At 50.3% G+C, this 27,791-nt stretch overlaps 2 protein-coding genes across 8 annotated transcripts in view; one reads left to right on the forward strand and one right to left on the reverse strand.

Annotated features, from left to right (window-relative positions):
- On the forward strand, positions 1-17,409 carry Dhx38 (DEAH-box helicase 38). 2 transcript variants are annotated; one of them, XM_021169627.3, is made up of 27 exons: positions 1-236; positions 2,775-3,114; positions 3,422-3,609; positions 4,152-4,259; positions 4,863-5,010; positions 5,118-5,236; positions 5,409-5,485; positions 5,906-6,061; positions 6,517-6,678; positions 6,846-6,953; positions 7,296-7,408; positions 8,592-8,729; positions 9,055-9,241; positions 9,383-9,568; positions 9,810-9,950; positions 10,362-10,472; positions 10,563-10,679; positions 10,841-10,948; positions 11,349-11,461; positions 12,022-12,230; positions 12,343-12,497; positions 12,825-12,980; positions 13,079-13,213; positions 13,381-13,506; positions 13,937-14,032; positions 15,681-15,802; positions 16,934-17,409. In XM_021169627.3, the coding sequence occupies exons 2-27, from the start codon at positions 2,792-2,794 to the stop codon at positions 17,016-17,018; spliced, it is 3,687 nt and encodes a 1,228-aa protein (XP_021025286.1). In that variant the 5' UTR covers positions 1-236; positions 2,775-2,791; the 3' UTR covers positions 17,019-17,409. The 2 variants fall into 2 exon arrangements, with proteins under 2 accessions (XP_021025286.1, XP_021025288.1); XM_021169629.3 differs by having other exon boundaries at positions 2-236; positions 4,155-4,259.
- Positions 17,410-23,257: 5,848 nt separating this feature from the next.
- Positions 23,258-27,791, reverse strand: part of Pmfbp1 (polyamine modulated factor 1 binding protein 1) — a 59,435-nt gene continuing 54,901 nt past the window's right edge. For all 6 annotated transcript variants that reach the window (XM_021170694.3, XM_021170690.3, XM_021170695.3 and 3 more), the window contains 3 exons: positions 27,225-27,299; positions 24,030-24,265; positions 23,258-23,507 (listed from right to left, as the gene is read on the reverse strand). In XM_021170694.3, coding sequence (XP_021026353.1) covers positions 23,491-23,507; positions 24,030-24,265; positions 27,225-27,299 — 328 coding nt within the window. In that variant the 3' untranslated portion in view covers positions 23,258-23,490. The remainder of the gene's footprint in view (positions 23,508-24,029; positions 24,266-27,224; positions 27,300-27,791) is intronic.

The following is a 27,791-nucleotide window of genomic DNA, read 5'->3' on the forward strand; positions in this document are numbered from 1 at the left end:
GAGGCTCGGAAGGCCTGTTCGCCGGGTTGCACTCTGGCGTCCCGGAACCCTGGATTTGTGGGCTGCTCTCGATGGTCTTTTTGGACGGATAGAAGGCCCCGCGCAGGGCATTATGGGACGATGATGGCCGCTTTCAAACAGCGGAATTTGCCTCTTTGAGACCCTCGGATCGAGCAGTGGCCGCGCTGGCGTCTCCAGATCAGGAACCGAAGGCCTCGAGAGTCGTGCTTGGTGAGGTGAGCGTCTCTTTCTCTTTCCAGATCCGTCCTTCGGCCGCCATGGCGGCTCCAGGCGGCCGGTGTCGGCTCGCGGCTTCTGTTTGGGCCCTGATTTCAGAGTTCCTTTAGTCCTTGTTACCCAAGTTTCTCTATTTACTTGAGCAGAGAAGTCCATTCAGCCTTCTCCGGACTTTGTCCTTGTTCTGGTCTCATCCCGGTGTTTGGGAACGGCCCCACGGAGATCCAGGGGTCTTCCCTGTGCCCTCGTTTAGGGCGGTACGCGAACTTGGTACCTGATAGTTGGAGAGCCTGGGTAGGGCTTCTGGTGTCTTCCTCCTGTCTCACAGAAGGGTCTCCACTAGATCTGGCGGATAATCTATAAGTAGAGTGTTAACCCCAAGAGGAAAGGGCGCTTGTTTTTCCTTTATTGGTATTGTTGAGAATAGCAGGTGGCTTAACGACGCATGCAGTAAGCAATTGCTGACCTGAGAAGTCCATTGTGGCTTCTTTGTCACCGATGTTTCTCCATAGTCTGGCCGTGGAACGCTTTATTTGCTATTTTAAGCCGCTAATTAAGTCCTTCCTTGTCCGGTGTTGTGAATAATTTCTTCCTGTCCAGAGAAATGTCTGACTTTCTGTTCGCTTTTCAATAAATGATACCTAATCAGGTTTTTACTTTGCCATTTGTTAACAAGACAGACAGGAGTCTCTGCTTGCATGCAGATGACACTTTAGGATTGTAAGTCGTAGTATCTCAGCCTTCCAGTCAAGATTTCCTAATATGCATATAGATGCGACTTTGTTTCCCTCTTCTACCTTGTGAAACCTTGCGTCTTCATCCACATTGTGTCGCAGTGCCCCTTGGGAGAGCGGTGCATGTTAATTAGAACACGGCAAAAGAAGGCTAGATTCAAAAGTCACAGTTCTCATGCTTTATAAACTTAATTAGAATGAGAATAATTAACTACATGTCCAACATAGGTCCAAGCTTATAATAGGGTGGTGTTAGATAAAGATGAATTTGACAGCAGCCGAGAGCACCTGGGAGGTCTTACAGTCTCTTAAACACGTTCCAGACATGCTGTTTCCTAACATTTCTCAGAAGTAATTTCGGTGAACACAGATTGTTATTCAAGAGATTTTTTTTTTTTTTTTGCTTGCTATGGGATGCTCTTTTTTTTTTTTTCTTTTCCCACAAACCACTACTGATCCACAACAAAAGTCAGCAAGTGTGTAGAATGTGGATGGCGAAATCGGGTGCTAGCTAACTTCTCTGCTCTGTGGAGCTTGTGACTTAAAGGGAATGGGATGGGTGGGTGGGAGAATGCATATCAAAAACCAGGAAGGGAAGTCAGGGTACAGGAGCATAATACCAAGTATGCAACCGTCACATCAGTGTACCAACTATTGATTCTCACAGTGGTTCTGTGGATTGTGGAAAGCAGAAGTGATTGCGGTTTCATACATAGAGAACTAATGACTAACCATGACAACTGCTTACTGTCCCCAAAACGGAAAATGCCAAGAGCCTGAAGTGAGTTAGTTAGTTACTTTCTTTCTTTCTTTCTTTCTTGTCTCACAAGAGAAGTGGGATGTGCTGCCACAGTTCATATGAAAAAGGCAAGCATGCCTGGCTTGTGTTCGGAGGCAGGGAGCTAATGGGGACTCCTAGAGGTGATTATTTTGGCCCATAAGTGGGAGAAAGTGTGTTCTGTAGAAGAGTGAGAAAATGGGCAGAGGGTTCAAACTGGGAGCAAGAGAGAGCAAGAGAAGGAGAGAGAAAGAATATGAATGAGTGAATCCTTCACTAAATAGCCTAGCTAGTGTGAAACTATGTAGCCCAGACTAGCTTCCCACTTGCCCTCCTCTGGAGCCTCTACCTCCCATGCTGAGATTACAAGTATATATCATGCCCAGCTCAATCACCTGAGTTTTAATCAGGGTTTCTGACTTAAGTCCAGTTCCCCTATGCTTCTCTTCATAAAAGTCATTCTAGTCTGGTAAAAAGCCCTTAGTGAGGTTGATTCTTGTCTAGATGACACCTTCTTGATCCTAGTGTGTGGTCCGTGTCCCTGTGTCTGTGCCTTTTGGATGTGTTGGGGTGGGAACTGGTCAGCTTTTAGAGACTGTTAGTGATTTGATGAGGAAGTCCTCACAAGTAGCAGGAGGGGCTGGAGAGATGGCTCGGGTGGTGAGTGCTTTCTTACAAGTGTAAGGTCCCCAGAACCCATGGAGAGTCATGAGTAGAGGCACATCTGTGCTAAGAGTCAGAGTCAGGCAGATCCCAGGAGCTTCTTGGCCAAATTAGTTCCCATTTCAGTGAAGACTCTATCTTCAAAAGTAAATAAGGGAGCAACTGAGAAAAGTACCTGATGTTGGCCTCTGGCTTTATGTGCACCTGCATGACAACACACGTATGTACACGCTAGCTAGCAGAAGATGTTCTGGGCTCAGTGTAGGGAGGTAGGGATAGCCACTTAAATGCACTCGTTATTCTAGGATACAGTAGAGCTGAGTTTTCTTATGTCCAGTTCTAACGGTCTGCCTTCCTTTCAGAGAAGTAAGAGCCTGTGATGGAGGACCCTGGCGAGGACACCTCCATCCATCGCCTGGAAGGCGCCAGTTTGGACTCTCAGGTCGGTGGTCTTATTTGCAAGGCCAAAAGTGCAGCCAGTGAGCAACATGTCTTCAAAGCCCCTGCTCCCCGCCCTTCATTGCTGGGGCTGGACTTACTGGCGTCCCTGAAACGGAGGGAGCGAGAGGAGAAGGATGATGGGGAGGACAAGAAAAAGTCCAGAATCTCTTCTTACAAAGACTGGGAGGAGAGTAAGGATGACCAGAAGGATGCCGAGGAGGAGAGCGATGAGCAGGCTGGCCGAAGTAGCCGGAGAGACAGGTAAGGAGAGAGGGTAAAGAGTGGTGGTCAGAAAATACTTGCCCAGGTTCACCTTAGCTCCTGTCGGACACCTAAGAGCTTTACGGGTTTATTGTGATTCCATAATACTGGTAGCAGGTAGGAGCTGGTAAGGATTTGTGGGGAAGGCTGCTAAGAAGTGGATGTAAGTGCTTGGGTTCTAGCCCTGTCCAGGCCTTCAGCACCAGGGAGATGCAGTGGAGAGGACATACTGCTTGTTGGCATGGTCTGAGGTAGAGGGGAATGTTTTCTTCCACGGAGACCCCTTTCTTCACTCTCCCTGTTTCAGGCATTACCGATCTGCTCGGGTAGAGACTCCGTCCCACCCCGGGGGTGTGAGTGAAGAGTTTTGGGAACGCAGTAGGCAGAGAGAGCGGGATCGGAGGGAGCACGGGGTCTATGCCTCATCTAAAGAGGAAAAGGATCGGAAGAAGGAAAGATCCCGGGATCGAGACTATGACCGCAAGAGAGACAGAGGTAAAGTGCCTGGCACCCCTCCTGGGGTCCATTAGCATCGAACCAGCAAGCCTTTCTCTTCCTGTCACAAGAACTTTTACAGTAATAGTCGTTAATTGGACAACTTGGTTTGTATAGTGTGTGCCCTGGTGGTTTTGACCCTTTGAGACTAGGATTAGGAAGAAGTTTAAGGGAAGATACCTCGCTTGTAGTACAGCAGCTTTGCTTGAGTGTGTGGATCTTATTTTACTGTGAAAATTGGTGATAAAGGAAATGATGGGTGATCCATTGAAGAAGCCAGTATTTACACTAGCTCTGATGAGGGCAGAGGACAGTGTTGTGGGACAAGTGAGGCGGGGTCCAGCACTGGCCTTACTTAGAATCAGGTCTGCTATACACAGAACTCTCCATGCTGGACATCTAACTGTCCACTGAAGTGTGAGTGTATGAGTCTCAGCCCACGGATCATGGGCAAGTGAGTGGGGAGGCCTGTGCTTTCTGCCCAGTGCTCGGAGTATGTGGTGGCATGAGTGAATGGTGTTAAGCCTGTGCGACTCTCACAGCAGATGAGCGGGACAGAAGTAGGCACAGCAGCAGATCAGACCGAGATGGAGGCTCCGAGCGCAGCAGCAGAAGAAATGAACCCGAGAGTCCTCGACATCGGCCAAAAGGTATTCTCATCTGTCCTATGCAGTGGCTGGTAGGGGCTCAGGTACTAGAAAGGCAGAGTAAGAGGTAGTCAGCTGTTCCCAGGCGGTGAGTCAGAAGTTCTAATTCCAAGATGTGGTGAATCAAGAAAGATTTGTTGAAAGGGAACTATTGGTTTTAAGATCGAAGAGAGAAATTGATTCTTTCAGTGTTGTTTTAAACAGTGAAAGCTGGACTGTTATGTTCGGTCTCTTTAAACATTTGTCAGCAGTGTCTTCTCTGTAACAAGTAAGTACAAGGTTGTGAACAGGGGATCAGATCAGCTCAGATCCAAAGGGTCACCTGCTGAGGACACTTGCTGCCAAGCCTCCTGATCTGAGTTGGTTTACCAGGATCCACACGGTGGAAGGAGAACCAGCTCTTGAGAATTGTCATCTGACCTCTGCATGCACACACACCGACACACACACAGTTAGATAAATAGAGGTAATTAAGAATCAGTTGGGAAAGTAGGTGTGGTAGCTTATGCCTATAATCCCAGTACATTGGAAGCTGAGGCAGGAGGATTGTCTAAAGTCATGTCTCATTGACATTGGATGTTTACTGTGCTGTCTCTGTGGCCCCAGATGCGGCCACCCCTTCAAGGTCCGCCTGGGAGGAGGATGACAGTGGCTATGGCTCTTCAAGGCGCTCTCAGTGGGAAACACCCTCCCCAACACCTTCCTATAGGGACTCTGAGCGGGGTCATCGGCCGTCCACTCGGGATCGAGACAGGTGATGGATAGATGGGATAGCCAGTAGTCGAGGGACGTGGACAGGGAGGGTTGTGGCGGCTGGGGACACAGTTCAGTTCAGTGACAGCTGATCTTGATGATCCCCAGGTCTGTAAGGAGCAAGCCCTCAGATGACACACCTCTGCCGACCCCCTCCTATAAGTACAATGAGTGGGCTGATGATAGAAGACACTTGGGGTCCACCCCACGTCTGTCCAGGGGTCGAGGTAAGGCCTGGGAGGCGGGAGGCAGAAAAACGGTTTGGCTGGTCCCGGTGGGGCTGAGCAGAGGCTGTACTCAAGAGGCTGTGCAGCTTTGCGGCTCCGGTTGTCCTTGGGGGTTGGTGGGGTGGTCAGCTGGAGTTGTAGGGACTGACCTCTGCCCTCTGCTTTCCTTCAGGCAGACGTGAGGATGGCGAAGAAGGGATTGCCTTTGACACAGAGGAGGAGCGGCAGCAGTGGGAGGATGACCAGAGGGTAAAGGCGACATCGTTGAGGGGCTGGACAGGAGGTGGTGGACAGGGTGAAAGGTGTTGGAGCCAAGGGCTCCGAGGTGTCCTCCAGGAGGACTGGGCTTTGAGGAAGGTGGTGAATGCCGTTCTGAGCCCTGGAACCTTTGGAGAGATCCAGACTTCTCAGGGAGGCTTTATACTGATGCAGCCAGTCGGACTTGCCTCCGGCTGTGGGTGCCTCTGTGTGCAGAGTGTAAGAAGCCTGGCCCGGCAGCCTGCCATGTGAAATCAGTCAAAGCTGTGGAAAGGCTCCCCTGCCCTCCTCCAGGTCTCTCATCATGAGGGCTCTTGTGGAGTCCTTGGATTCTTGGCAGGTAGCTGTCTTGCTCCTCTTTGGCTGCACGTCCCCATGAGTGTGACCTGCCCTTGGTTCTCATCTCTGCAGCAAGCAGACCGGGACTGGTACATGATGGATGAGGGCTACGATGAGTTCCACAACCCTCTGGCCTACTCGTCTGAGGACTACGTGAGGCGGCGGGAGCAGCACCTGCACAAACAGAAGCAGAAGCGCATTTCAGCGCAGCGCAGGCAAATCAACGAGGTGAGGCTGCAGCGGCGGCGGCGGCAGCTGGCACAGGCTTAGAGCAGAGCTGGGGCGTGTGGGAGGAGTCTCAGGGTGCCAGGCGATGACACAACACAGCTGGCTGTCTATAGACAGGACCAGGTCACACATGCCTTTGCAGGACAGTAGTGTGAGTGGGAAGCTTTGGGTAGCTGAGGAATCCAGGCTCCTGCTTCTCTCTCATGCACTGCGCTGTGAGGGGCCGTGTGGGGAGTGGTATGGTGGTGCTCCCTGGGGGTGTGGTTTGTGTCTGGGGTAGGGCTGGTGCCCAGCTGCTTCTTGGGACAAGGTACTGCAAGGCCTCGGCTCCAGTGATTCCTGTTTAAGGAGCTGCAGGGTGCAGAGCCTGTTGTGAGTCTGTGGGGCTTGCTTGTTGACCTTTCAGGATCCCCTTTTAGCTGCCAGCTAAATGTGACTGTCCTTGTGTCCCACAGGACAATGAGCGCTGGGAGACAAACCGAATGCTCACCAGTGGGGTGGTCCATCGGCTGGAGGTGGACGAGGACTTTGAAGAGGACAATGCGGCCAAGGTGCATCTGATGGTGCACAACCTGGTGCCTCCCTTTCTGGATGGACGCATCGTTTTCACCAAGCAGGTGAGGCCTCTGTGGCCAGAGACGGGCAGGTTAGAAAGTGCTGAAGGAGGGAGGAGGAGAGGATTGGCACAGTCAAGTGTCGGTGCCAGCGGGTAGTGCCTGTGGTTCTAGGGCCCATGCACAGCAGGCCCTCTGGTTACTTTAGTGACCTCTCCTCCTTCCTGCAGCCGGAGCCGGTGATCCCAGTGAAGGATGCCACCTCTGACCTGGCCATTATTGCTCGGAAAGGCAGCCAGACGGTCCGCAAGCACAGGGAACAGAAAGAACGGAGAAAGGTTGGTGGTGTGCTACTAGGGCTGAGGTCCTTGGGGGCTGTTTTTTACTTCTGTGGAAAATGTCAAGACTGCATACAGTAACTGCCAGTGGCAGTCAGAGGACATACTTGCATGGATCAAGAGGCAGCTCAGGAGAACACTGTGTTCTACTCAGTTAAGCAACCATGGGGCCTGGTGTTGGGGGCTTGGAGGCATGAGGTTTGAGATGTGTTGCTTGGTGCTGCCAGTGCCTTGTGGGAATTTACTGTCTGCTGGATAAAGCCTGCCCTCCATCAGAATTGCCTCCACGGCCTCCCGTCTTGCCAGAAGATGGAGTGATTTAACTCTTGTTTTCATCTTCAGGCTCAGCACAAACACTGGGAACTGGCAGGGACCAAACTAGGAGACATAATGGGTGTCAAAAAAGAAGAGGAGCCGGATAAAGCTATGACAGAAGACGGGAAAGTGGACTACAGGTGTGTGTGTAGTCTTGGTCAGTAGCAAGTTGGCTCCCAAGGTCATGGCTTGTGATGGAATCTTTGCTGCATTCTGATCCCTTCCTGAGTCCTGTCTTTTGACTTTAGCTTTCCTCGCTGTCACCACCGTTGATACAGTGATGGTTGTGTAGATTGAGGCTCAGGGAGATTAAGGAATTTGCTTCAGAGCACCCAGCTAGGAAATGTTGGTCCTGGTAGGCAGGGTTTCTTTCCTTGGTCAGATTTCAGCACAACAAGGAAGGGAGGGCTGGCTTCCCAGGCCTTTTAAGGCTTGGTAGTGTCTCCGTTCATGGGGTCTGATGCAGCCGTTCTGTCACTGCTTGTCTGAGTCCCTGCATTGGCTTGGTGCTACACTCAAAATGGCCCTCCCACTGCGCATCCTCTAATGATGATGTGTCCCGTGGAACTGTCTGTCGTCTTTACCTAGTACTTCTGTGTAAAGTGTCCCAACTAAGAGGTTGGTATTGTTGGAGACCCTTAGTTTCAGTTGTCAGGTGGCCAGGGGGACTGAGTAAAATGAGAACTAGACACTTGAAGGAACTTGGGTAAGTTCTGAGGGAGGAAAGGACTCTGAGGGGGAAGGTGGGTGGAAGGGTCTTGGGCTGTGTGTCCGTGTATCAGACACTGACACATGGTTGTTATCTAGAAACAGGGCAAATAGAAGTGAGCTGTTCTCATAGTTCTTTGAAAATGAGGCCTTTGCACTCGGTAGCCCTATTAAGGGAGGGGGGAATTCAAATCTATGTCCTGTGCTGTGTAGCCAGCACTTGGGAGACCCCTATGGCTGTTTGAGCCCTTTAAGTCTGGTACTAACATTGCCCAAGATCTTCTTTCTAAATTGGTACCTGCTGGTTAATTTCAGCCCCTCTTCTGGCCACACTTTGTTCAGGATAGGTGATCTGCCCACCAGAGAGTGTGACATCTGATCCCCATGCAGCTGTTTGATCAGGGCTCTGGACTGTGTGTTATGGATGGTGGAATCTTGTGTGATATCTGCTCCTTAGGCCCATTTAGATGCAGTCTTGGATGCCCAGGCTGCTTTGGAGTCCAGGAGGGTGACTGATTCTTGTCGTAGTTGTTCACGTTCTTGGGAGCAGGAAGGGCAGCTAACTTCAGCCTGAGGGGCAGTGTGGGAGATCATGAGTGCCTCTGTGTTTCCCAGGACGGAGCAGAAGTTTGCAGATCACATGAAGGAGAAAAGCGAGGCCAGCAGTGAGTTTGCAAAGAAGAAGTCGATCCTGGAGCAGAGGCAGTACCTGCCCATCTTTGCTGTGCAGCAGGAGCTCCTTACCATCATCAGGTAAGGCCCAGGCCCCGTGGCTCTCCTGCCTGTGCATTGTCCAGTGGGCAAGGGAAAGACTTTGCCCGTAATGAGTTGGCTGTGTGCTGCGCACAGTAAGACGACATCACTTCCTTTAGTGGTCCAGGTTCACCTTGACTGTGTCCCTGGCATCTCATGTGGAAGCCCCATAAGACACTGGTGTCTGGTGAACTCTCTGGCCATGCATGCTTCTTGCAGAGCTAGGCTTTGCCAGAGGCAGCCAGACTTAAGGCTTCTCGGGGAATTGTTTCAAGCTTGGCTTTCCCCTCAGGCTGCTCAGTGCCTTGCTCGCTCTTCCCTGCAGAGACAACAGCATTGTGATCGTGGTCGGGGAGACAGGGAGCGGCAAGACCACTCAGCTGACCCAGTACTTGCATGAAGATGGTTACACGGACTATGGGATGATCGGGTGTACCCAGCCCCGGCGTGTGGCTGCCATGTCAGTGGCCAAGAGAGTCAGTGAAGAGATGGGGGGCAACCTTGGAGAAGAGGTGAGTGGGCATGCCATGTAGCCTTCTCCTGATCGCTTCTGCCATTTGTGTTGGAGGCTGGGGTCTGCTTAAGCCTGACGCCAGTCTGTGAGGGCAAACGGTAAGTAGTAGCCTCTTGGTGAGCTCTGTCTCTGACCCCAGGTGGGCTATGCCATCCGCTTTGAGGACTGCACTTCGGAAAACACCTTGATCAAGTACATGACGGACGGGATCCTGCTGCGCGAGTCCCTCCGGGAGGCTGACCTGGACCACTACAGCGCCGTCATCATGGATGAGGCCCACGAGCGCTCCCTCAACACCGACGTGCTCTTTGGGCTGCTCCGGGAGGTAAGGCCGCGGCAGGCTCTGGTTCCTCTGCGGCTCAGGCGCTCTGGGTGAGGTTTCCTCGGAAGCTTCCAGGTCACCTGGTCAGCCCTGCTGGTGTCTCACGCTGAGCCGAGTGACTTCTGGGGCGTGCTGGGTCAGACAAAGCTACTGGTTTGCCGGCTTTGGTGTTTGCTCTGTCTGTGGACAGAGCTGAGACTGAAGTCCCAAGCCTACAGGAGCCCCTGTTGTCCCCTTCTCTTAGGTTGTGGCTCGACGCTCAGACCTGAAGCTCATTGTCACGTCAGCTACTATGGATGCAGAAAAGTTTGCTGCCTTCTTTGGGAATGTACCCATTTTCCACATCCCTGGGCGGACTTTTCCTGTTGACATCCTCTTCAGCAAGGTACAGAGGTTTCTGTCCTTTGACATTCTCTGGTGAAAAGTCATCTGGAGGAGGGGGGTACAGAGTTGGCGAAGATTTAGTGGCATGAGGTAAATGGGGCAGCTGCAGCACCGTAGGTGGACAGAGAGCCGTGTCTGAGGTCCGAGCCATGTAGCCTTTTCCTGATTGCTTCTGCCGTTTGCGCTGGAGGCTGTGGTCTGCTTAAGCCTGATGCCAGCCTCAAAGATTTGAGTTCTTGTCTCTGAAGCAAGGAGCCCGGGGATACCAGCTTTAATTTTAAGGGCCTCAGCAATCGGGCTCACCCTGAGGTTGGCTTTGCTGAGTCCAGTGCTGCAGCTCAGACAGGATGAAGCTGTGTGTCCTCTGGGGGCTGCTGACCTATGGCTCCCTTGTTCCCTCTGCTGTGTTCAGACCCCACAGGAAGATTACGTGGAGGCCGCGGTGAAGCAGTCCTTGCAGGTACACCTGTCTGGGGCCCCTGGGGACATCCTGATCTTCATGCCAGGCCAAGAGGACATTGAGGTGCGTGCTTGGTCACCACTGGGGTGGATGGGAACCCTCCGCCTGAGGGTTTGGGGCTCTGGGGTCTCATGACTCCTTCCTGTGCCGCAGGTGACATCTGACCAGATCGTGGAGCACCTGGAGGAGTTGGAGAACGCGCCTGCGCTGGCGGTGCTGCCCATCTACTCCCAGCTGCCGTCTGACCTGCAGGCCAAAATCTTCCAGAAGGTGCGCTGCTTTGCTCTGCCTGTGTCTTGGTGTCCCTCAAAGGCACAAGAGGGGGGATATTTCTTTCCTAGAAGGGCAGGCATAAAGTGGGCTTTTCTTGCCTGTTCAGTCTCTCCCTCCCCAAAACTTACCTTTCCTCCTGATATCCTGATTGGCCCTAGGCTCCAGATGGTGTCCGGAAGTGCATTGTCGCTACCAACATTGCTGAGACGTCTCTGACTGTTGATGGCATCATGTTTGTCATCGACTCTGGCTACTGCAAGTTAAAGGTGAGGGGCAATGCACGAGGCGAGGGGGGATGCAGGAGGCAAGGGGCGATGCAGGAGGCCAGTTTCCGAGGCTTCACCCAAAGTGAACTCAGCATAGAGACTCTTAGTGCTGAGAGTGGCGGAGGTGTTAGGCCAGCATTCAGTGAGCGCTGACCTTTCCAGCCTATCCTTGTGGTAGCTTGATGGTATAGATATTCAAGTGGCTCTGTAGTGGTCCCAGAGCTGGTGTGGATGAAGAGACCTCTGAGGCTTTCTTGAGTCTCCTGGCTCTAAGTTGATGATCACTAAGGCTGCTCATCACATCCTCTGTGGTGAACAGAACTGGGTTTGCCTTTGTCTGAGGACTCCTTTCCTCTCTTTTCACGCCGTCCTTGATCAGTTCTTTTGTGTCCCCCACTAGGTCTTCAACCCCAGGATTGGCATGGATGCCCTGCAGATTTACCCCATTAGCCAGGCCAATGCCAACCAGAGGTCAGGGAGAGCTGGCAGGACGGGCCCAGGTCAGTGTTTCAGGTAGGAGCCCTGTGCTAGCCTGCTTCTTAGGGCAGTGCTGGAACTGCTTACTGCCCAGAGCCCGGGGGTGGGGTCAGGGGCTTGTATGGGGCTGATGAGGGGAAGGAGTGGTCTTCAGGGAGCCCTGAGTTCTAGGCAGTCTGTAGGAAGGGACCTCAATGAACAGCAGTAAGGACGGCAGGCTGCCCTCCGTGGGTGAGCCTGAGTAAAACGGGGTGCTTTTTCACTTGCCCAGATATTTTTTCCTCCTGTTTTTATGATTTAAAAAAGAATGCATTCATCAGAAATTCAGAATCAATACAGACGTTAAGCGAGTAAAACCTTGCTGTAATTCTAGTCTCAGGTGCTTTGGCCCCCCAGGCAGTAGGAGGCTCTGGCAGAAGAGTGAGGGTTAGGAGACAGGCTAAGCAGACTAGCGGGCTGGTCGGGGTCACACTTGTGAGGCTGGAATAACTTCTGCTGACATTCTGCCGAGTGGTCCCTGAGGGTAGCTAACACGTGAGAGGCTGGCAGGCCGGCACAGGGCAGGTGCAGCCCAGTCACTGGTTCCTCCCTGGCAGGCTCTACACACAGAGCGCTTACAAGAACGAACTGCTGACCACCACTGTGCCCGAGATCCAGAGGACCAACCTAGCCAATGTGGTGCTGCTGCTCAAGTCGCTGGGCGTGCAGGACCTGCTGCAGTTCCACTTCATGGACCCACCCCCCGAGGACAACATGCTCAACTCCATGTACCAGCTCTGGATCCTCGGAGCCCTGGACAACACAGGTGTGCACACGGCTGGGGCCGGGTGGTGTGTACACGGGGGTGGGGTGGTGGTGGACAGTTCTGCCCTTTGTCCACTGTTGACTGCAGTGTTGGCTTTGCGCTCCCCTCCCAGGTGGTCTCACGTCCACAGGGCGGCTGATGGTGGAGTTCCCACTGGACCCGGCCCTCTCCAAGATGCTCATCGTGTCCTGTGACATGGGCTGCAGCTCCGAGATCCTGCTCATCGTCTCCATGCTCTCGGTCCCCGCCATCTTCTACCGGCCCAAGGTAGGGAGGGGGAGGCAGTGTGGCGTGGCGTGGCTTGCCCAGGGACTTCCAGGGATCACTGGTGGGGAAGTGGGGCTGTCCTGTGTCATGGGGTGGGATGGAGATTCTGCCTGTGCTGTCTTCTCGTAGGCTGGTTAGGGGGAGGTCGGAAGGCTGGGTCAGTGGTCCTGCCTGAGACCTACTGTTTAGCTTATTTTGTTATAAATGATTTTCATTCTGTGTTGTTAGGCATATTGATGTGAGCAGGTATAGTGTGAGAGTCTTTGGGATATGCCCTGTGGGGTCAGCCTCCCCATGCCTGTTAAAAGTCCCCGTTCCCTTTCCTAGGGCAGAGAAGAGGAGAGCGATCAAATCCGGGAGAAGTTTGCTGTCCCCGAAAGTGACCACCTGACCTACCTGAATGTCTACCTGCAGTGGAAGAACAACAATTACTCCACCATCTGGTGCAACGACCATTTCATCCACGCCAAGGCCATGCGGAAGGTGGGGTGGCAGCCCAGAGGGGTGCAGTCTGGAGAAGGGGTGGGGTGGGAGATGGGAGGGAGGAGGGCTCCATCCTGTCTTGCCTGTGTCATCTTTAGGTTCGGGAGGTACGGGCCCAGCTCAAGGATATCATGGTGCAGCAGCGGATGAGCCTGGCCTCATGTGGCACCGACTGGGACATTGTCAGGAAGTGTATCTGTGCTGCCTATTTCCACCAGGCAGCCAAGCTCAAGGTGAGCCCGGAGCCACAAAGCTTTGGCTTCTTCCCTTCTCTTCCTGACTCCTACGTAAAGGCAGATTTCCCAGTCTACCTGCTCTCTCGGGCAGTTCTGTAGCTCCAGGCTTCCCCTAAGTGTGTCAAGAGCATATTGGTGATGTGGCTACCTGTTTTCTTCTCTAGGGGATTGGGGAATATGTGAACATCCGCACAGGGATGCCCTGCCACTTACACCCCACCAGCTCCCTCTTTGGCATGGGCTACACCCCTGACTACATTGTGTATCACGAGCTGGTCATGACCACCAAGGTGAGTCTTGCCCATGGAGTTCCCATTTTGGGGCCCACTGACTAGAGCCAGGCCTTCGCATCCTTCTACTGCCTCTACAGAGCCCTGGGGACTTGAGGCACCAGTTTTAACTGCAGGGCCTTAGAGGCTGCTTTGCAGCTTGGGGTTCCTGTGGGGATTCTCCAGTCAACAGAGAGCGCAGTGCCCTCAGCCAGAGGATCGCCCCCTGCTAGAGCCTTCAGAGGGGCTTCCTGCATGGTTGGATGCTGAGGACTGTTTACTCTCACAGGGGAATGTGGGTGGAGAAGCAATGACAATTCTAGTGTCCCTTAGTGACATTTCCCAGCCTTACAGGACGACCCTTCCCATATGGCTCCTTATCATTTTATCACACTGGGAGGGAGGGACCTAACTCCCTGGTGACCTCTACCTGTTTGCCTTGTGCCCACAGGAGTACATGCAGTGTGTGACCGCCGTGGATGGAGAGTGGCTGGCTGAGCTGGGCCCCATGTTCTACAGTGTGAAGCAGGCAGGCAAATCTCGGCAGGTAAGGGCGCTGTGCTTCTGGGGAGATGCTGTTTGCCTGTGGAAAAGATTGTCCTTTCACCTGCTGTGGAAGGCTTGTCATCGTCTTAATTCCACATTCTCTCCAAATGTAAAAGCTGTCTGATGTCCTGTGCTCCTCCAGTGAGTGGGTTGGCTTGGCCTTTTTTACTCTTTAAGCTTAATTGAAAACTTCAAACATTCATAAACTAGACAGTACTCTAAGGCAGCCACTGTAATCAACCCTTAGTCCCTGTAGGTGACATCAGTCGTTCCCGTTTATTTCCCCCCACTTCCCACGCATCCCTTGTCCTCCCAGAGCATTTTAACGTGTGCCTCCCCAGATTGTTATTTTATCCGTAAGTACTTGATGATGGGTAGGACTTATTTCAACAACATGGCCTCTGTGCCAGTGTCACTCCTAATAGTTAATCTTCCGTGTCACCTGAGTTTCTAGTTCTCATTCAGTGTTCCTCATTTATCTCTGAGATAACATCTCACAGTTGATTTACTTGAATTAGGATGGGATGTTGCTATGGTGGCTGTGTGTGTTAACACCTTTGTTCCGGGACAGGACCTGCTTTCTGTCTTTGTGACACTGATTTATTGGAGCAGTTGTCATCTGTCCACAGCACGCACTTGGCTGATCACTTCCTTTAGCAGTGGCTAACTTGAGTCTCTGTCACACACACTTCAGTGACTGAAGGCCTGGGTGGCTCTGCTCAGCTGTGCTCTGCAGCTGTGTGCACATGGTCACAGTTGTGTTGATGCTCAAATGCTCAGACACATTTGTGGTCCAGGTGGTGTCAGCTCTGTTCAGTTCCTTCCACCCATGACTCCATGTCAGGGATTTGGTGTCTACTAATAAGTGACGCTTTGCTCTGTCACTGAGGGGTGTGAAATGTGGCTCTGCTTTCGTATTCCTACTTTTTCACATACTTCTCTCTACACTGGGACAAACACAGTGTCTTCATGATTTCTCCGTACCTCCTGGCATGGCCGTGACTTGATGAGATGAACGTGTGTACTGGGCTGTGGCAGTACCTCAGCAGATAACCACTGGTGTGTGTTCAGTCTCCAGTACTGCCAGGAGAAAAATGTGACACCTTGGCTTGAGATTGCCTTGACAGTTCTTGGGGTTGGGAGGCTCTGTGGGTAAGATGTGTGTAAGCATGGTGACCGAAGTTCAAATCCCCAGCACCTGTATACAAAAGCTGGGAATGGCCATGTATGTCTGTAACCCCCTGTTATGGGGGGTCCTGGAAGCCTGACCTTCAGCCTAGCTGAAAGTGAGCCTAGGTGAACTTCAGGTTCAGTGAGAGCCCAGTTTCAAGGAATCAGGTGAAGACTCAGCGTCTCCCTGGCTTGTGTATGGCCTCTTCTACCCACACATGTGAGTACATAGACACTCACAGACACACACACACACACACACAGCATGTCAGTACTTTCCGGCCTGCGTGGAGTGCTGAGGGGTAACTGGCTTAGACCAGCTTATCCAGTATCTATCTTGAATAGTTTACAAACTGTCCTGAGCTGCACAAGGAACGGTTCCCTTGGTGCTGGGACATAGAGCTACACAGGCCTGGGTTCCTAGAGCTGGTCGCAAGCACAGACAGCCTCTGAAGTCAGTCCCGTCTGCCTTTCTCTAGGAGAATCGTCGTCGGGCTAAAGAGGAGGCCTCTGCCATGGAAGAGGAGATGGCCTTGGCCGAGGAGCAGCTGCGTGCCCGGCGACAGGAGCAGGAGAAGCGCAGCCCCCTGGGCAGTGTCAGGTGAGGCCCGGCAGTGCTGAGTAGGGGGAAGAAAAGTTGTCAGTTTAAATCGGGAATTGGTGCAGAGGTGGCGTTGTGCCAGGTGGGCACATGTGGAGGCACAGGTGTCCGCTGCAGCTCTTGGTCATCATCATGTAGATTCAGGCCCAGAGTGGCCTGAGTCTTGCTGGGAGTCTTGCAGCTTTATTTTCAGGCAAGGGGGTTGGAAAAAATGCCAGGCAGAAGAGAGCCTTGGGCTTCGGCACCTGTGCTCGGGTAAAGCAGGGAGTCAGGCTGAGTATGACAGTTAGGTCACAGCCTTCTGTGGGGCTGTCCTCACTGCACACACCACCAGGAAGTTCCCTCTTTAGATTTGGGGACTCACAGGGACTTGCTCTGGTTTCTGGTGGGATTCAGAAGCTGAGGACAGAGTTTAATTGATAATTCTTATTACTGAAAAAGAACCAAAGGAAGAGACGTGGAGGAGGAGGTGTCCTAAATGTGAAGATTCCTTTGTACCTGGGCCATTACCCTGGCACATTGGTGTGTGACAGAATATGCTCACAGGTTTTGCTAGTCAGGCACACTCCAGTGAGCTCCGAGTTTTAACTGAGTTCAACAGCATTGTTGTGGATGGTTGTTGAACACAGCCTCTGGTCTTCTTCTTGACCCTGCCCTCCGTGGGTTAGGCTGATGGCACACGGCTCGAACCCCGAGCTTTCTCCAGGTGACTGGTCTCTTTGGCCAGGACATCCAGCGCCAACTCCCTCAAGGTGACCATGAGCTGTCAGGAGTGTTCTTTTTGAGTAGCAGAGATGCCCTGATCATTTGGCTAATTCCTCTGGGAACTGGGGACAAAGGCAAGTGCCGTGCTTTGTCACACAGTTGAAGTAGGGACCTGATTATCTAGGGGCCACAAGAGGAGCTGTTTAAAACTCACCGTGATGTCCCTTAATAGATGTCAGGGTGGATGGCTCCTTTACAGTCTCTTTGGAGGTGGGGATGCAAGGGAGGTCATGTGCTGCAGATGCGGTCCTTCAGCCTTGAAGCTGCTGTGCATTGGGTCAGAAACAGCAAGGCTTCGAGCGTTTGATTCTGTTGGGTTCCTGCTCAGGGAGAAGCATTGTTTCTTACCTCTTTCTGTGTGTCCAGGTCCACAAAGATCTACACTCCAGGACGGAAAGAGCAGGGGGAGCCTATGACGCCTCGCCGCACACCAGCCCGCTTTGGACTGTGAGCCGAGGCTGTCCCAAGGGAAGATGGCGGCCATGTACTAAGTTTTTGCTCTCCAGCCCGTGTTTCCTAAGGACTCCGCGGACAAAGGCTTTCACCTGCTTGTTTATCTGTGGGCCATCGAGGCTGGGACAGTTCCTGCTGAGTCAGGCTCTGTCCTGGAGGAGGCAGTCCTGATTCAGGGTTCAGCAGGAGCCTAGTGCAGGGTGAACACGAAGCTGCTTGAGCAGCAGGAGGTGGCTGGACCATCGTACCCACTTAACCTGCCCAGGACGATGCCTTGCTGGGACTGAGACTTTTTTTAATCCTTGTGCAAAGAAGCAAGATCGAGGCAGAGAAACATGTAATTTGGCCATCACATGGGGTTTGGAAATAAATATATTATTTGTACAATGTTATTGCATTTTAAATCTCCTTTTTCTTTTATAGCTCTTGTCCCTGCAATAGAGACAGGAGAGGCAGGGCCCTTTGTGTCCTTGAGTAGCTTTTTCTAGAACCTTAGCTCTCAGGGTGGCTTTTATATGAGCATGAGTGTGTGTGTGCACATGTTTAGGTGCTTGTGTGTGTATGTATGTGGGCGTGTGTGTGCACATGTTTAGGTGCTTGTGTGTGTGCACATGTTCGGGTCTTGTGTGTGTGCACATGTTTAGGTGCTTGTGTGTGTATGTATGTGGGCGTGTGTGTGCACACTGCACGTGGAAGAGGCCGGAGGGTGATAGTGGTTGATCCGTAGTTGCTCTCCACCTCAGTTTTTAGATAGTCTTTTTCTCTCTGAACCTGGAATTCAGTTTTCCTAGACTGGCAGTTGAGCATGCTCAGGGATCCACCTATGCCTGCCCCTCCTGCAGAGACTACAGGTAGAAGATACCATGCTTGGCTTTCTTCCTGGGTGCTGGGGATCTGAACTCGGGTCTTCATTCTTGTGTGCTAAGGACTTCACCGACTAAGCCGCCTTCCTAGCCTCTAGGCTGGGCTTCCTAGGGGAAGTGCTGACTGGGACCCAACTGAGGCATAGAGGCTCGAGAATGGTTCCAGGCGTCCAGCACAGGACAGGCCACGCTCTGGGAATCCCAGCTGTGCCCAAGGCTGGTGAGGCCTTATGACTTACATATGGGAGGGAGGAGAGCAAGAGCTCGGTTTAGCCGTCCCAGGGATTGGGAGGGGGGGGGTTGCAGCGTGGGAGTGGGGTAGCTTCTTTAAGACGTGTATGCTGTCGAGGCTCCCAGCTGCTTGCTTGGGAAACCTAACCTTGGCCCTGGGTGAGAAGGCTAGGAGAGTGTCTAGATGGCCCAGAGAAGGTGACTGGGTAGGGGCCTGTTTACAGGTTCAGGCTTAGCATACAGTGGCCTGGGAAGAGTGAGGCTCTGATGGAGTCTATGACTAAGGAGCTGAGACCATGAGCAAAGACTACTTGACATGCTCCTCTGGATGAGAAAAACAGGATATACGAAAGCTATGGGTCTGCTGCAGCTTAACTCAAAGGTAAGGAACACCTAGCTAAGGACACAGGTGCCACGAGATGCACGGACCGCCTCCTGCCCCTGCAGGTCTGCCCAGCCGTGACGTGGTGTTAAAGCGTCTGCCTGAGATTTAGTCTGGACCCCCCACAAACAAAGTTCTCGTATGATTACAAACACTTTCTGTTTAGGGCAGCCTTAATACCAACCAGTTCTCAGCTTCGTCTAATGATAGCCAATTCTCTTTCTAGTGGACAGAAACATTTCTAAAAATGTTCTGTGGTCTCTGTTTAGATAGATGACCTTGAGGTGAGCACCAAACACTTTGGACTTGCTGGAGTCGGGGCACTGGTGCCTATGCAGTCTATAAAACAGCCCTGCCTGGGGCTGGGTGCTTTGTTCTCAATCATCTGAGTTTATCCTTTGTAGTTGACTTAATTTTATATATGCTATTAAGTAAAGCTCTCTTTCATCTGCATATTGGTATCCACTTTTCCCAGTACCCATTGTTGAAGGCTGTCCCTTTCCCCACTGAATGGTCTTGCTGCCCTTGTCAAAAATCATGTGGCCGTGTATGCAAGGTGTTTTGTCTGGGCTTTCTGTATAGTCATTCCATTGGTCAATAGGACTGTTGATGACAGGACCACGGTAGCTTTGCAGGTTCAAGGGATAAGCATGCTTGCTGTTCTTGCAGGCGACCCAGGCTTAATTCTCCAGCACCCACATGATAGCTCACAACCATTTGTAACTCCCTCCTTACCCCCCATCTCCACCTGGCAGACACACATGTCATATAGGCAATATATCCATACTCATAAAAGGAACATTTACAACCATTTTTAAGATCAGACCCTGATGTCTGCAAAAGACATCATTGGAATTTTGATAGAAGTTGTACCAAATCTGTAAACCCACTTGGGTAATATCAGTAGATCGATTCTGAGGTTTCCGGTCCATGAACGTGTACCGGGTTTCTATTTATGGCTGCCTTATTTATGTTTCTACTTATGTCTGTTTTACAGTTGTTCTATCAGTTGTTCACTCTGTTAATAGTTAGGGTTCCTTTTGCTGTGATAAAACACTATGACCAAAAGCAACTCGAGGGACAAAAGGTTTATTTCATCTTACGGCGTAACAGTCTATCATCCAGAGAAGTCAGGGCAGGACCCTGGAGGCAGGAGCCGATGCAAAGGCCATGGAGGGATGCTGCTTACTGGCTTGCTCCTCATGGCTTGCTTGGCCTGCTTTCTTATATATCCAGGACCACCAGCCCAGGGGTGGCTCCACCACATCAATCATCAAGAAAATGCCCCACAGGCTTGCTCACGGACCAATCTGTAGGGTATTTTCTCAACTGAAGGTTCCTCTTCCAAAAATGACTATAGCCTGCATCAAGTTGACGTAAGAACTAGCCAGCACAACCCTACTAATTATGCTTTTATGTTCTGGTTTCTAGGCTGGCCTTGAACTTGTGATCCTCCTACCTCTGCCTTCTGAATGTTAGTTAGGATTACAGTTATGCGCCACCATGCGTGATGTATTTGATTCTGTAGTAAATGGAATTGTTTTTTAATTTTCCACACTGTTCATTATTAGTATATTAAAGATGTAATAGAGTTTTGTCTATTTTTATCCTGCTATTCTATTGGTTTATTAAAGAAGTTGTTTTCTTTGTATGTGTGGAATGCATAGGATTTTTTAAAGATTATTTTATATGAACACACTGTAGCTGTTTTTTTTGTTTTTTTGTTTGTTTTGTTTTGTTTTTTTACTTTTTGAGACAGGGTCATGTGTGGCCCAGCCTGTTCTGAGACTTCCTATGAAATTAAAGATGACTTTAGATTCCTGATCTTTTTCCTTTTGCCTCCTGGGTGCTGGGATTACAGGCGAGGGTTACCATCCATGTTTTTTTTTTTTTTTTTTTTTTTTTTACATGTGTTAGAATTTCTTTCTTTTTTTTTAATTTATTTTTTCATTAGGTATTTTCCTCGTTTACATTTTCAATGCTATCCCAAAAGTCCCCCATACCCACCCCCCCAATCCCCTACCCACCCACTCCCCCTTTTTGGCCCTGGGGTTCCCCTGTACTGGGGCATATAAAGTTTGCAAGTCCAATGGGCCTCTCTTTGCAGTGATGGCCAACTAGGCCATCTTTTGATACATATGCAGCTAGAGACAAGAGCTCCGGGGTACTGGTTAGTTCATAATGTTGTTCCACCTATAGGGTTGCAGTTCCCTTTAGCTCCTTGGGTGCTTTCTCTAGCTCCTCCATTGGGGGCCCTGTGATCCATCCAATAGCTGACTGTGAGCATCCACTTCTGTGTTTGCTAGGCCCCGGATCATCCATGTTTTATGTGGTGTTGAACTCGGGGCCTTGTGCTTGCTCAGGAAGCACTTGATTGATGGAACTACATTCCCAGCACAGATATAAAATATCACCTGTGAACAGAGTTAATCAGTCGCCCTCCCCAGTCACCTTACTAAGGTGGAGTCTCTCTTGTTCTGCCCTGCTGCATACGCCAGGCTGGCCCAGGAGTGTCCCTCCTATCTTGTAGGCGTGCTGGGATTACAGGTGCGTGCCACCACATCCAGCATTTTTACCTGGGTTCCAGGGCTGGCATTGAGACATCCAGGTTTGCTCAGCTAGCACCTTAACCTGCAATTATATTAGTTGCTGTTCTGTTACTGTGCTATAAAACCGTGACTAAGGCAACTTCAAGAAGAGTTTGTTTGAGAGGGGTAGGAGACCATTGCAGTGGAGTGGAAGCATACAGCAAGTGGTAGGCATGGTGGCAGGAGCAGGAAGCTGAGGCTGTATCTTTAAATGCAAGCAGGAAGTGGGATGAGGTTAATAATCCTCAAAGCCCACCCCATGGGACATACTTTCTCCAGCCAAGTTGTGCTTCCTAAACCTTCCCAGGTAGTGCCAGCAGCTAGGAGGGGCCACCTGTCTAAATACCCAAGCCTATGGGGGACATTCTTATTTAAACCACTGCACCTGCTGAGTCACCTCATCAGCTCCCCTTTCCCAGTTGGGGTATCTTTTATTTCTTCTCTCTGCCAAAGCATTCTGGCTACAATCACTGGTACTGTGTTAAACATCAGGGGCCAAAGTGGAAAAGTGGGTATCTTTGTCTTGTTCTTAACTGCCAAGGTAATCTGTTAGCTTTGAGCATGAAGCTGTAGGCTTTTCCTATGGAGCCTTCTTGGGCTTTGTTTTATTCTGTTTGTTCATTTTTTTTTTCAAGACAGGGTTTCTCCATGTAGCCCTAGCTGTCCTGGAACTTGCTTGGTAGACCAGGCTGGCTTCTGAGATCTGCCTGCCTCTGCCTCCTGGGTGCTGGGATTAAAGGTGAGCGCCACCACTGCCTGGGTCAGAGGGAGCTTTTATCACGCAGAGGTAGTTTCCTGCTAGTCCCACTTTGTAGAACTTTAAAAACTAAAAGATGGATTGCCACCACCATTTCTTTTTAGTATCAGCTATTACATGGCTTTGAAGAGACCGACTTCTTCGGTTACTTCTTAAGGAACATTAGCCTCCTCCCACCCCTCCTGCGTCCTCACAGTCTATTCTCTCTGCCTACTCTGGTCTTCCTCCAACCTGAGCTTTTACAGCTAGCTGACTGAGTGAAAGAGTAAAACACTCCAATCTCCCTGCTTCCCATAGTTCACTCCTGCTTTGATCTAATATAGTCACCCCCAGAGGAAGTGAACGACAGACAGCTTTAGATGACTATGCTACATTCACAGTATCTGGAGGTTGCAATTTTGGCCAATGTGGATGAAACCTCTTCATGAATTATGGAGATAAGCCTGCCTTTTTAGAAGACTGGCTTTCGTACTTCAAGGATATTGAACTTGGGTTTGAATAAATGGGCCGTGGCTAAGACTAGGATGGCGTGGGTCTCACTGGTTTTAGGTGTTTCTCTTTTCCAGCTATGTCTACTTTTCTCTAGGAAATAAAAGCTATTCTAAACCAGGTGGGGGTGGGGTGGACACAGTTAGAAGCACTTAAGCAGAAAGACATCAAACACCACAAGAGAAGTTTCCAGAGCTTCTCAGTACCCCATTCCTCTCTCTGCTCATTGGAACTGAGCCCTTCTGCACACTGGCGAGGTCGAAACCGCGGTTAACAGAATTTTCTTGGCCTTGATTTAACTGGGGAGGGAGGCGAGAGTATTTGAGTCATTGCCCACCAGTGGGCTGCTTCCTCCCCTCTTCGCACCCTCCCAGAAATGCAAGCGCTTCCATTTCTTATTTTACCCTGGTAGCTATTTGTCTCTATTTCCTATAGACTAGAAATATGAATTCCAGACATGGACTCCGCTTAACAAAATCCTACCACAATAAAATAGTTTAGCTGTCCTTGGAGTTTGTTATAATGGAATTTTACTTGTATTGCCCTGGCTGGGGAAAAAAGTAAACTTGTTAAAAGGAGGAATGTAATATGGCAGCCAAGGAGGAAACAGATGGTGTGCTCCACCTCCACCACTTGGAAAATACATCACTTATTTCTAGCACTTTCTTTTGGGTCCTAGAACTGTGTCCCTTTTTGGGGGTGAAAAAAAGGGGCTTCTAGATTTTCCTTTTATATTTAAAATTCCAGACAGAGACATGAGGGTGGGGTTGGGGGTGGGGAAAGACACTAATTCAGGTAACTTAGTAGCTTACTTTGGGAACATTGTTTCTTCTATAGAAGTAAAGAGGCCGCCATGTTTTGACCTGTGGAAAACAGGGATGAGCGGGATGCTGGGGAGACACCTCAGACAGCAGGCGTTCATGGGGAGGCCTTGTTGTTTGTATCTTTATTTCAGAGTCTGGGCCCAGAGGCTGGGGGGAGTGGGGTCTTACAACTCTACTTAAGGAGGTAGACAAAACTCAGCAAAGCATAACGGCTTGCAAACTAGACAGGGGTCTTGACGGACGACTGTAGGAGCTGGTTCCGGTCAAGAAAGAGGGGTGGGGACTCAATGTCCTCTGAAAACCTGTAGCAGTGATGCTTTGAGTGAAGAGCCGATTCTAGCAGTAGGAGGAGCCTGGGGGGAGGCAGGGAAGAAATAAGAGCTTTACTTTGGGGAGAAATGAATCGCCAACTCCTTGAGGACCAGCCTCATGGCTAGGCAGCCCTGTTGTAGGGTGACACTGGGGTGTCATGGGATGAACCATAGGCATAGCCCAGGGTGAGTGGAGGGCTGGGGCTGCTCTTGTGGGGTTTCCAGCCACGTAACAGAAGGAAGAAGTCTTTCCCTTCCCTCTTTTCCCTACATCCCACAACAGGACTGAGTCTGGGGAGGAGATAGGTCTGAGATCCGAGGTACTTCTTTCATCTCTCCCCAACCTTCTCAGATCTAAGGGACACTGCAGATGTCGGAAGGTCCGACCACTGGTCCTAGGCAAGCTAAGTGGGTGACCAAAGGTTTGTAGTAACCTGTCTTCTTCTTCCTTTATGACTTCTACCCCAACTATCTTTAAAAAAAAAAAAAAGTCACATTATTGCTGTTTTGGTTTGTGGGACAAGAGGAGACATCACAGTAGTAAAGAGCTCGTGGTGCAGGCACCTGAGGAGTGAGGTAATCCCATGTACTTGAGGTCCGTTTTCGGTGTCAGGTCCTGGGGTATCCCTCTCCAGCCCAGGGCACAGCATAGCTTTCCCTTTTGAGAAGGCTCCAGTTTGTTTGGGGCTAAGGCCTTGACACAGATCCTCGGGTTCCCGGCCTTTAGCTTCTTCTCTTCTATCTCGTTCTTCAGCTTTTTGTTCTCCTGCTGCAGGTGGACCATTACATTGTGGAGGTGGCTGTGGGAAGGGAGAGGGAGGTGAGGAAGGCAGGTGGCGGTTTGGCCTTCTTGCCTCCTTGTTGGAAAGAACCCAGAAAGTGTCACAGCGGAGGGGTGGGGAGGGCCTACTTTTTCAGAGCTGGGTTCTTACATAGGCCCTGTTATGGGATCATAACAGCAGCTTAGACCCAAGAGTGAGGAAGACCCAGGTGGAGGACCACTCTGCCAGCTCCAGGCTTCTCATCTCTAGTTTTTAAAAAAGATTTATTTATTTTATTTTATGCTTGTGAGTACACTGTAGCTGTACAGATGGTTGTGAGCCTTCATGTGGTTGTTGGGAATTGAATTTTAGGACCTCTGCTCACTCGGGTCAACTCTGTTCGCTCTGGCTGGCCCTGCTTGCTCCGGCCCAAAGATTTATTTATTATTATACATAAGTACACTGTAGCTGTCTTCTGAGACATCAGAAAAGGGCATCAGATCTCATTACGGGTGGTTGTGAGCCACTATGTGGTTGCTGGGATTTGAACTCAGGACCTTCAGAAGAGCTGTCTTTTTACCTGCTGAGCCATCTCGCCAGCCCTCATCTATACTTTTGACGGGGACAATTAAGTCTGTTTTGGAAGGATTCAGTTTGACAAATGATGGAAATCAGGCAGAAGAACCAGAAGGCTGCTCTAACTGTTCTCACTTTGGGTGCTCACAGCTTTGTCTGGGAAGCTCTCTCACCCAAAGCCAACACTCTAGATCTCTCTACTCCCCTTTTGGAAGAGGAGAAAGTATAGGATTCCTGGCTCTGTTGAGAACACGGTCAATTTTTTTCTTCCCATTTCACAGATGCATTGGTAGAGACAGGGATATAGGGCAAAGGAACGATAACTTAGTGTCTTCTCTGTGGCTTAATAGATGACAACTATTATCAGCTTATGGATTTCTCCTAACAAGTCTTGAGAGAAGTGGATGACAGAAGACTCTACAGGGACAGGGGGGACATTCAGCCCTTGGGTCCATTTCTTTCCTCTTTGAAATGAAGAAGCCCTGGCTCAGTGCTTTGACTTAGACTATTTTTGGCTTCATAAACAGCATGAAAATGATACACAATAGGAAAGCATGCTCTGAACTTGGATTTTTTTTTTCTGACTGGCAAGATGTGGCCCAGGTTTCTCAGGGGATTCTGGGAAATGGCTATGAGCTGGAGCTTGCAGGCGACCACAGCCAATGCTCTACAGGCCACTGCGGGACCAAGCTGCTACACACGGCAAACTGAGTTTTAAATGCGTGTTTGCATGGATAACATTTTCAACTTACAATGAGTTTATCCAGACACAGCCCCACCTTAAGTCAAGGAGTGCCTGTATTCTCAGCTCGTGAGGTCTCTCAAAGATTAAGACAATGTGTGAAAAACACTTAGAATGCTGCTTCCCACATACTGAATAACAATTATTAGTTGACTTATTATTATTATTATTATTATTATCATTATCACTATTGTTATTATTATTAGAATGGCTTCCCTCCAAATAAGACCAAGGAATTTTAGAAATGAGTTCATGGTGAAAAAGGCTTTCTCTGGAACTTAGTAAAATATTTTAAAAAGCCTGTAGTTATCTAGTACATTCTGATTTTTTTTTTGTCAGTCCTAGAGATTGAGCTGAGAGTCTTGCTCAAACCATACAAGTGTTCTACCACTAGTCTATGTCCCCAGCACTTTTTTTTCCAATTTTTAATTTTTGAGACGGGGTCTCACTAAATTGCCCAGTCTTGTCTTGAATTAGATCTGTAGCCTAGGCAGGCCTTGAACCTATGGTGGCCTGTACCACTGGGTGTGGGGTTTTGAGAGTATGACAACTGTTATTTTAGCTAAATCTTTTCATAGAATGTCCCCCCCCCCTCCACTGAAAAGTATCACGGTCCTTTTTAGAGCAATCCCGTAACAGGGTTGATCCCCAGCCTCCTCGCTGGTCACATGGTTTATCCACTTGCTCTCTGAAAATCCTGCCTCTTTTCCTGTAGCTCGCCAGTCCGTGTGCCCCTAGGCAGGGTCTAGTATGGACCCTTCTCTTCTACCAGTGTATGTGTGTCTTCTATATTCCGAACAGCCCATCCAAAGCCCAGCCTTGGCTTCGTACTCTCCATTCACGGTGGTTCTGTTCTTCTCTTCAACCCATTATCCAAGCTCAGGATGAAGCTTGCTCCCAGATGGGATTCAGATGTCAGAGACATTGACATTCTCAGCCCTCATAACAGAGCGTGGGGCAACTGCTGCTTTGGCCAACGTTGACACATGCAAACCCTCTCCACACCCTCCTGGACTGCCAATCATGGTAGTCTCTATGTTCCATGGAAAAAGCCTGGGAACCCTTACCCTAGGTCATGTCACTGCCTGAACCTTTACCGCCCCCAAGATTCCACTTTTAGACACTCATTTCTTCACCTCTGTCCTCAACCTCCCTTACACATCCATGCCTCACTCCCAATAGACAAACCTTTGACCAGGAGGTGAAGCAGGGTCACAGGGAGAGTAGGACCCTAAGTAAAGGTGCCTCAGTTTCCCGAGGACAAGGTCAAGCAGAGGAACCTTCATCCTGGACTTCCTGCCTTGAAAGCAGCGAGCCATGGCTTCCTTTCGCCTTCGTTCCTGGACATCTCTTCCAGCCACTTAGTCCATACACATAGTCCTGTCTGCCACTACTCAGTCTTTTCTTAATGCCCCCAGCCTCTGAAACTCACAGGAGTTGAGTGGAAGAAGGAGGTGTGTGATCTCTCACTGTATCGCCACTGAGGGGGAGGGTATTAAGGTCCAGTGTAGTCAAGTGACATGTTAGTGTTGCAAAGGAACTGTTTCGGGTCTCAGGGTCTGCCTGGATCTTAGTTTGGTTTTGTTGTTTTTTCCCCTGGGGGCGGCGCTGGTCCCCATACAGAATGTCATTCAACCAGGGGCGGTCCCAAGAGGCAACTGTCCAGGGAGGAAGACTTACTCCTTTTCGCCAGTCAACTTGGCAATGTATTTAACCTGCTCTCTCAGCTTGTTTCCCAACTTCTCATTGGCAATCCTGTAACAAAACACACGGGGGAGGGATGACTTTTCCCTAGAGCTGCTAGAAACTGACTGATGGGCACTGGGTCTTCCCAGGAGGGTTTCTGCTGGCTCCTTGCCCACCTCCCGCCCCCCATCAATCACCTCTTGCCTAGAGGGAGAGCCTTGTCAGTCACAAAGGGACTCTCATTCTACTGATGCCTTGGTCTGCAAGGGATTGGATTCCAAGTGAGGTTGGATCCCAATTTAGGAAGAGGAAGCTTGGACCTCAAGGAATCGGGCCCTGTGCTTCTGATGCTACTCTGTTGCTATGCTGCGGGCTTTGCAAGGTTGGATCCCAATTTAGGAAGAGGAAGCTTGGACCTCCTGGGAACAGGTCCTCCCATTGGTTGTTACTCTGTTGCTATATAGCAGGGTTTGCATGATGGCCTGCAAGGGTGAGACCCCTCAGTCTGATTCTCAGTTCTTGTGAGTTCTCTGGCAAGCCTGTGTGACTGACTTGTCACTG

This window comes from Mus caroli, unplaced genomic scaffold, assembly GCF_978045245.1.
Source record: "Mus caroli unplaced genomic scaffold, Mus_caroli_1 scaffold_10, whole genome shotgun sequence".
Classification (NCBI taxonomy): domain Eukaryota; kingdom Metazoa; phylum Chordata; class Mammalia; order Rodentia; family Muridae; genus Mus; species Mus caroli.

Coding starts and splice junctions, on each gene's coding strand:
- Dhx38 (XM_021169627.3), top strand. CDS start 2,792: ATGGAGGACCCTGGCGAGGACACCTCCATCCATCGCCTGGAAGGCGCC. Junction 6,062..6,516: donor AGCGCAGGCAAATCAACGAG/GTGAGGCTGCAG, acceptor TGTGTCCCACAG/GACAATGAGCGCTGGGAGAC. Junction 11,462..12,021: donor GGCCCAGGTCAGTGTTTCAG/GTAGGAGCCCTG, acceptor CCTCCCTGGCAG/GCTCTACACACAGAGCGCTT.